Source organism: Halichoeres trimaculatus, unplaced genomic scaffold (genome assembly GCF_033239565.1).
Source record: "Halichoeres trimaculatus isolate MK-OKI-2021-1 unplaced genomic scaffold, fHalTri1.1 fHalTri1_scaffold_17, whole genome shotgun sequence".
NCBI lineage: Eukaryota > Metazoa > Chordata > Actinopteri > Labriformes > Labridae > Halichoeres > Halichoeres trimaculatus.
The window spans coordinates 20761010-20769104 of record NW_027437195.1 but is presented as its reverse complement, the minus strand read 5'-3'; the positions used below and the strand labels follow the sequence as shown (position 1 = coordinate 20769104).

General features: G+C 38.9%; 1 protein-coding gene across 2 annotated transcripts; it reads right to left on the bottom strand.

Annotated features, from left to right (window-relative positions):
- Positions 1-1511: 1511 nt before the first annotated feature.
- manea (mannosidase, endo-alpha) lies at positions 1512-7730 on the bottom strand. 2 transcript variants are annotated; one of them, XM_074692822.1, is made up of 6 exons: positions 7511-7730; positions 7014-7120; positions 6517-6908; positions 3966-4075; positions 3731-3807; positions 1512-3583 (listed from the first exon to the last, which is right to left on the bottom strand). In XM_074692822.1, exons 2-6 carry the CDS (start codon positions 7019-7021, stop codon positions 2950-2952), a joined length of 1221 nt encoding a protein of 406 aa, XP_074548923.1. In that variant the 5' UTR covers positions 7022-7120; positions 7511-7730; the 3' UTR covers positions 1512-2949. The 2 variants fall into 2 exon arrangements, with proteins under 2 accessions (XP_074548923.1, XP_074548922.1); XM_074692821.1 differs by having other exon boundaries at positions 6517-7120.
- Positions 7731-8095: the final 365 nt, after the last annotated feature.

Here is an 8095-nt window from a genome sequence, read left to right as displayed (position 1 = left end):
CATCATGGATGTCCCAAAGCATTTACAACTTGTTCAAAGAAATGAGAAACAGATTTTCTGATGAGCACAATGATGTGAAGATTGAACAAGAAGTTTTGAGGATTCCAATTCTGATCTGAGAAATGAACCAAAGCAAATGAGAAACACTGTAAAACATTTTGAATTATATCACATTGTATTTGATTTTGTTCAGTTACTCTTCAATATTGAGAAAAAAACATGTACTTTATTGACCAAATCCCATGATTCTGTTACCAGTCTGATATTAGTTCTAGAATGTGCGGTTGTCAAGGTAACTGTCAGGATTCTAACTGTTGAAACATGTGTTGTTGTTTCAGAGTGGAAAAGTAAGTAGATCAGTTTACCCCCAGCTGGTTCACTTTACTCCCTTGATTTCTCTGGTCTGTCTCAGTTTAAGCTGAGGTAAACTAAGACACGAGACCACTTTTTTTTAAAAACAAACAATCATATTTTCACTGCCCTTCGTCCTGAATACGTTCTGATGATTTCCATTGCTAGGAAACATTCTGGATCAATGGGAAATGTGTCAATTGTATTGATACATCATTTCAGCTCGCTTAGAGGGGAGCAAATATAAAAACTGTCTCACATTAGCCTACTTGCCTCCTAGCACTCAAATACTCCTAATTACAGAAATTTACAGTTAAAAGCCAAGAGTCACAGGAAAATTGTGAATATAACAACTCAGGAGCATACAGCAGTACCTTTATGTCTTAGTCTATCTATGATCTTAGTGCAGTGGCGAGCACAGATATTTTGAAGGACATGGGCAAAATGTAAAAAAAAAAAGGCACATTCTGTACATTGTGTGTTTTTTGCAACTGAAGAGGGCACCCAAGTGCGTGCTTTGGCTCCAAACAGGGCACAGTAGCGTGCATTTTGCCACCCAAGAGGGCTCTTTAACGCACATTTTTTCTTGATTAAGTCCCAAAGAGGCCACTTTACTTCCAAAGCGGGCACCCTTGCGTGTGTTTTGGCTTCTACATGACTTCCACATGATTCGAGTTTATGGTGTGTTTTTTCGTGTGTTAAGCGCACATTTTGACTCCCAACACTTGTGTTTTAACAACTGGGCCTCGAAGGGGGCAACCTCCTATGTGTCTATACACACTGCTGTCTTAGAGCAAACTTGCCAATAGAAATGTTCAAAATGTAACATTTACTTTCCTTATATACAGTAGTTTATTGAATAATATAAGTAACATGCTATAAACATTGCATCTATAGTACATTTTTGCACTTTTTGATAAGATTAAGTTCCTGTATTTCAACAGTATAGCTACTCTAAAACTGGCAAAATTGCTGCAAGTTAAATACTGTAGTTTTACTTATGTACAACAATAAAAAGTGAATTAAATTACAATCATAGATTTTTTTACAGTTACAATTTGTAAAATTACTGGAAAATACCACTTAATGCAAGTAAATTTCAGTAATTTAACAATAAAAACATTTCTAGTGTTTGCACTTCTGAGGGGAACAAGTCCAGAAAGAACAATAGATCCTCTAGTTTCAATAGGGTTTTTATATAATCATCCCTGTTCCATGTCACTTGTAGATAATTTGTAGTGACAACTTGATAAAAGACAATATGGAAATGTTCTACGCTCATGTAGCTCCATTTTTGCATTTACTGCTTTGCATACAGTGCTTTTGTTGTTAACGGCTTTCCAGGTAACATGAGCGTACCTTAGTATCAAATTTGAAAATATGCGCAACACATACCAGAGGTTTTTTTTTTCTCCAAATTCTTGACAGCCACAAAGGAGAAGAAAATATACACTACCAGCCAAAAGTTTTAGAATACCCCAGTTTTTCCAGCTTTTATTGAAAATCAAGCAGTTCCAGACAATCGACTAAGCAGAAGTGGTTTACCAACTTTCTCAGTTACATAGACCCTCTTCTGTTTGTGTCTAAGTAGTGTTGTCGGCATTATTTGAATGGTATTGTACAGCAGAAAGTAACATCTTGCTATAAAATGTCAAGGGAAAGGTAATGTACGGAATAGAAGAGAAACTGGCCATCAACGCTAAAAGATGTGAGTGTTATTTACAGAGAAACTGCGGAGAACGATAACGTGACAGTGAGTACAGTTTCTTTCACCACCAAAAAAATACTCAGACACTGAAACAGGAAGAGATATGGTTGACCCAAAGCCACAACACAATCAGAACTGAATTTTCCCACAGGTCAACGGCTGTTGTGATAGACAGTTCTCAGAATAAGCTGCAAACACAGCCTAACTGTGGTCGCAGTGTAGACGTTTCTGTTTCAGCTGTAGTCAGAAGACCTTAAAATTGCAGGTCTGAAAAGTCAGACTGCAGAAAGGAAACAGTTGCAATGATGTAAAACGAGAGAAACAGGCTCATGGAAAGAACAAAATACTATGTGATCCAACATTTTCTGTGAATGGAAACTCAATTGTTGTCACCACTGTAGTTCAGCTCAGATACGAGGTGTACGTGCCTTTCAAGTATCAGATCCATGTTGTTTTCGTTTCACTGTTCCAAGGCAGCAGCACAGTTGGACGCAAAGTGAGACACCAGCTTTCCACCAGCAGACTGCTTTGTTTTGTTTTCATCTTCCCTCTCTCTTTCACATCTTTTGCATCTTATTAATTTCTATTACGGCTTTATATAGTCACAGATTATAGGGTGGCTGAACATGCCTATTCACAGTTTCAGCTGTGGAGACAGTGTTTAAACAAGGTGATCGTGTTATATGGCTCAAAATGCTCATGGCTGCTTAAATACATAGACCCAGGAAATCAGTTTAATTAAAAAGAACTCATCCATGAGAAGAAAAATCACACACCATTGGAGCTAAAATGCAGTCCACTTGCCTTGAGCTTTGCACATCATTCATCTGTTTGCATTGTGTTGTGCATTTTTACTTCATTTGTCCCTTTTTAGAACTGCTTTCAGTTTTTCATTCCTGCCATCTTCGCCGCTCACCGCCAAATATTGCCGCCCACTTGCGCGTTATCTCCAGGTAGATTGCAGGTTTATTAGGCAGGTAGTCCAGATACACAGTCTGGCTTGTTTTTGGAATCGCCATCTCGATTTGTGTCCCCTCATGCCATTCATTAAAAGATGTTATGGAGATAAAATCCGGTCGGGCTTGTAGCGCAGCACTCAGAGAGGTTTCGTAATATTTGCCGTTGATGCGGTTTCGGGTGTTTTGGAAGTTCCAGGGTCGAATGCTTGTGTCAATGTACCCTGGACCCACGCTGGGGATGAATATCAGGTTATTGTCGTCGCAGAAGGCTTTGATGGAGTCCCAGTTCCGCTGAGTGGATCCATAGGAGAAACCATTAGTGGCGAAGTAAGTATAGAGACCGTCAAAACCAGCAGTTAGGATATCCCTCTTGTGTTTCTCCTCAACCAGCAAAGCAATGAAGATGGCATCATACGGGGTGTCTCTGATGCTGCTACTCTCTGTGTGTTTGAGCAGTTTGGCCCACTGCTCCACGTTCATCAGATATGAGTCATACACATAGAAAAGAGGCAGCAGCTTGCCAGTATTGGTCCGATACTTGAAAAAAGCAGGGTGCTCTCCATATCTAAGGGGGTGGAGAAGGTAAACAACATCAACACAAACAAAGGGATCAGAACAAGTGATAGTGAAAGTAAACAACATCAATCAAAACCCAATGATTAATCAATGTAGTGTGGGATTATGGGAGTGAAAACACAGCAGCAACACTCACTTCTCAATGATGTATTTGACATTAGTGAACATGTTGACTTCATCTCTTCCTTTGTATGGTTCAATGTGGAAAATGACCTGTTCAACACATCCATGACAGAAGAAGATGAACCACCACAGAAGAAAGAAAGCATTGTGATTTAATCTCAAACTAATATTTCCGTATAATCTGTTCAGCATGTAGTGCACTGCTCAGAACACAACCAGGTTTGCTGCACTCATATCTTCATACAGACCTTCATATGGTATTTATGTGCCACTTCCAACAGCAAAGGCACAAAGTCATCTGTTGGCTCACCATTATCATCCTTCATGCTAGGAGGGTACCAGGAAACAGCAAGAACACCTGAGGATAGGCAGGCAAAGAGGAAAAAGGCTTTAATTCAGTGTCCTGCATATTTGTTCTATTTGTGTTTATTTGTGCAGATTTTCAAACCACTGCTAGTATGTTATAGAAATCCCTGAGTCTACTTGTAAACTACTAAACTGGTTTGTTAACTCTTATCTGCTTCATGACTTGTTGTAGCGCAGACCTCAAACACCAAGGTCTGCCCAAAGCCCTGCCCAAACAGGTTCCCTGAAAGCTGCCCAGTCAGAGGGAAGGGGGTTTGTGGGGCAGGGAGCCTTAAAGAGACAGTAGCTAAAATGAAGCATTTCAGACAGAGGCTGAAGAAAGGGTTTTCTTAAACACCAGTGTGAGAAAAAATAGGTATTTGTGAGAGCGTTATCACGGAAAGCTACTGCAGGGGTACTGGCGGGACAGTGTAAAGCTTTTTTTAAAATTTTATCTAATAACTGGAATGCACTCATCGATTCTGCTGCAGTGAGATAACTGCAGCTGTCGACCTCTGTCAATAAAGAGTTTAACCAACCAGCATCTTGGACTCAGCTGTTGAGTCACTTTAGTTGATAATACTAGCGTTAGCTAAGTAACAGAAACTTAAGTATCCTATTTACTTTTCAGGGTTCATAATGGTTCATAGATCTAATCTCATGTGTATATGAAGCAAAGTCCCAGCTATCAAAAAATGTTTGTTGCAACCTCCTGATTCTGTAATTTTATCACAAAATGTCTTTTTTAGTGTCATTTTTTGTTTTTGTCAACACCTTCAGAAATAATGAAAAGTTAATTATTTCTGTTTATTTATTATTTTCAAAAAAAAGTTTAAAAAGTGTACTCTGACAGTGGTCACACACACCTGACGGTCATGACACAGTTCTGATGGATGTTGTAGTGGCCCAAGCAAAAAAAAATAATTCCAACCTTTTTCTTCTCAAATTAATGTTGTTTACTTAACAACTCAATGAGCAATTTGGTCCAACAAATTCACATTTTTCTTGAACATTTCATCTGAAATGTGAACAATTTTCATCAACCAAAACCGCAATGTTTAAGAATTAACAATTAAGAATGAACAATTAACATAAACTACCTGCTGTGAGCTGGCTCCTGTATACTCCATTGACCGGATAACTAATATAGTCTCTGAGAAGTCACACGTCTGTTTCTGATACTGAGTTTTGAAGCAGATGGTCACAGGAAACCTCATTGGAAACCAGGCGGTTTTCTAGTCACCACCGTCAGAAAATAAGACAGTGGTGACATCTGACTGTGCTGACAAAAACACACTCTTTTACACAATATACATGTGTTGTCCAAATCTTATTTTCACTTAGCTGCCTTTCGCCTCAACTGAAAATAAATGTATGTTTGTTAAAACTATAAATAATATTTTCTATACTAAAGTGACAGTGTTGACATATCTTGGTTGTGACAGTAAAAAGACCAATAAATATATGAATATTACGAGAAAATTGAAAAAATTAGTGCAGCTTCTGTGACCTTGTAGCGTTTGGCAAATGATCAGTAAGGAAAAGGGGCCTTCAGGAATAAAGCTGACCAAGTGATTATCTGATATTCTTTACTTTTTTGATAAATATCTGACAGTGTTGACGAAAAAACTCAGGACACATTTGAGCGATCAGAAAATGAGTAAAAATATTGTTGAATATATACTGCTTGATAATTTAAAGATATCTTTAACCCTACTCTTTCATCTGGCACATATATTATTCATTTAAAGTATTTTTTCACAATTTTGAAACAAATTGAAACAATAAACTGTTGTCTGAGGATAACAGATTTTTTGGGCCCTGGTTGATAATATGATCATATAATTTACCAAAATAAAAACAAACATATTTGTGCAAAAAACCCTCCGATGATCAACACTGATTGTTGTAAATTGGATTATTTAAGTTACTTGCTCTAAAATTTACACTTTTTTTAGTGGGACATGTTTTTGTTTCAAGAATCAGTGAATGGATGGCTATTTTTAAGTTCTGAAAACCCAGACTGTCGTACTACTGGGTCACAAAACACCAAGACAGAAGGCAACATTCACATTACTGTGAATGCTTCATAAAAAATTACAATGATCTATTGTTACTCTGGACACACCAATACATCTGTGGAACGTCAGTATCGTTCAATATGTGCTGGTTATAATGTTAGAAAGGTTTGCTTAATATTTTTGTGTTCAGTGACACAAGGCCAGGAGAGACTGCCTTCAGATGTCAGTCTGATATCACTGAATGAATGAAACACAAAGTGGAAAATTTTAAAACATGTTGATGAAAAAGTGAATTATCTGGTCAGAGAGCATTCCTTGAGTATCATTAAACATATTGTAATTGTAACTTTATGGTTATCTTAACTTTAAAAACAGGTGACAATGTGGCAACACTCCATCTGTGAATTGAAGTGTAGGTTTATGTCTATCTTACCAATTGCTGCTGTACGCAGCTGCTGCATATGTGCCTCAATAACCGAAGGATCCCTGGAGCTGTATGCCCCTAAAGATGGGTAGAAATTGGCCCCAATGTCATCAGGTGGACTGTGCCTACCCTGCGGATACCCCTGAGCCACCTTAGAGTCCCAGTGTGGCAGCTGTGGATGGTCCCAGTGAATGTATTTGCCGTCAAACTTGGGGTTCCCATACCATGCATAGTAAAAGGCATGGAGGTAGTAGTTTGGAGGAGGGAACTTCCTCAGTATGGCCTCCAGTTGAGCATCTTTATCCAGCTGTGGGGAGTTATTCATTTTAGTCTGGTCAGGTTTACCACTTTCTCTCTGGATCTCATTGTTTCTGTCCAGGGGTAACTCGCCACCACCAGGGCTGTTGAAGGGAGAGTCCTCTGGTGTGAGTGCCTTCAAGACCACTGTTATAATGAGCACAAACAGCACCAAAGCAATCAAAGAGATGCAAAATTTGCGTCTGAACCTTGCCATTCTTCAGTCACTGCTTGAAGCTCTCCATGTTTCGCTGTTGCACCAGCTGTGACTTGGACAGGATGCCATCAAAGCTGGTTCAGCAAAGTTTTGTTGAGCCTGGAGTCGACAGAAAATAGAGACAGAAATATATGTCAGTGTGACCAACAGCTAGAGACCAGGTGTTGTTTAAGGCTGTTTTATTTTATCATTAAATAAGAAGTAAATATGGCATCATCAGTTGCCAGTTCTTTCCACAAACTCCTTGTCTAGCTGTCGAATGATTATTTTCGCAATTAGTTGACGACACAGCAAGGGGGAAAACAGGAAATTCTAGCATACAACCACCACGGAGACAGAGAATATTTGCATGTTATTTCAAATGGTTCCACCGATCAAGTCCTGCAATTAGGTAACATCTTGCTTATTGCGCTTTACATACAACATACGGTATCAATAAGCATAACGGCTTGGTCAACAAGCTAACATTGTTAGCTACTTCAGCTCTACCTGCATAGATGAACTGTGGACTTGTCAACAGCTGCCAAAAATAACAGGAGTCAAACGAGACACGTTTGTCCCCCCGACACTCAAAACCATTGTGTTCAAATACTGAAACTGGCTTCCTTAATTTAAATTTATTGTGTGAGGAAAAGCAGTCAAGTATCTTGTAAAAGTCTTTATTTATAATTAATACTGTATGGGATACAAGAGACGGGACGGAGCCAGGTCCACTGTCTCATTCAGGAAGTGGATCCAGCCAATGGGGAAGGCAGGACCCGCCCTACTCTATCTCTGATTGGTTGAAGTATGTAGTAGGGCTCGGTAGAAGAACTGTGATTGGTTACGGTTGGGGTGTATATAACTAGCTGGCCCAATCAGAGGTAGAGTAGGGTGAGCGTTTCTCTCTGTCCGCAAAACATCAGACCTGTGTACAATCCCACTGCGCATGAGCAATGGCTGTGACCCGTCTCCGTTCAAAAGTGATGAAATAGGTATAATTTTTAACTATAAAGTCTTTCGTGCACACAAAACATGTATCAAAACAGTTAAAACGTTTAAAATGCAAAAGTATTAAAGTAGCAATACGAATTT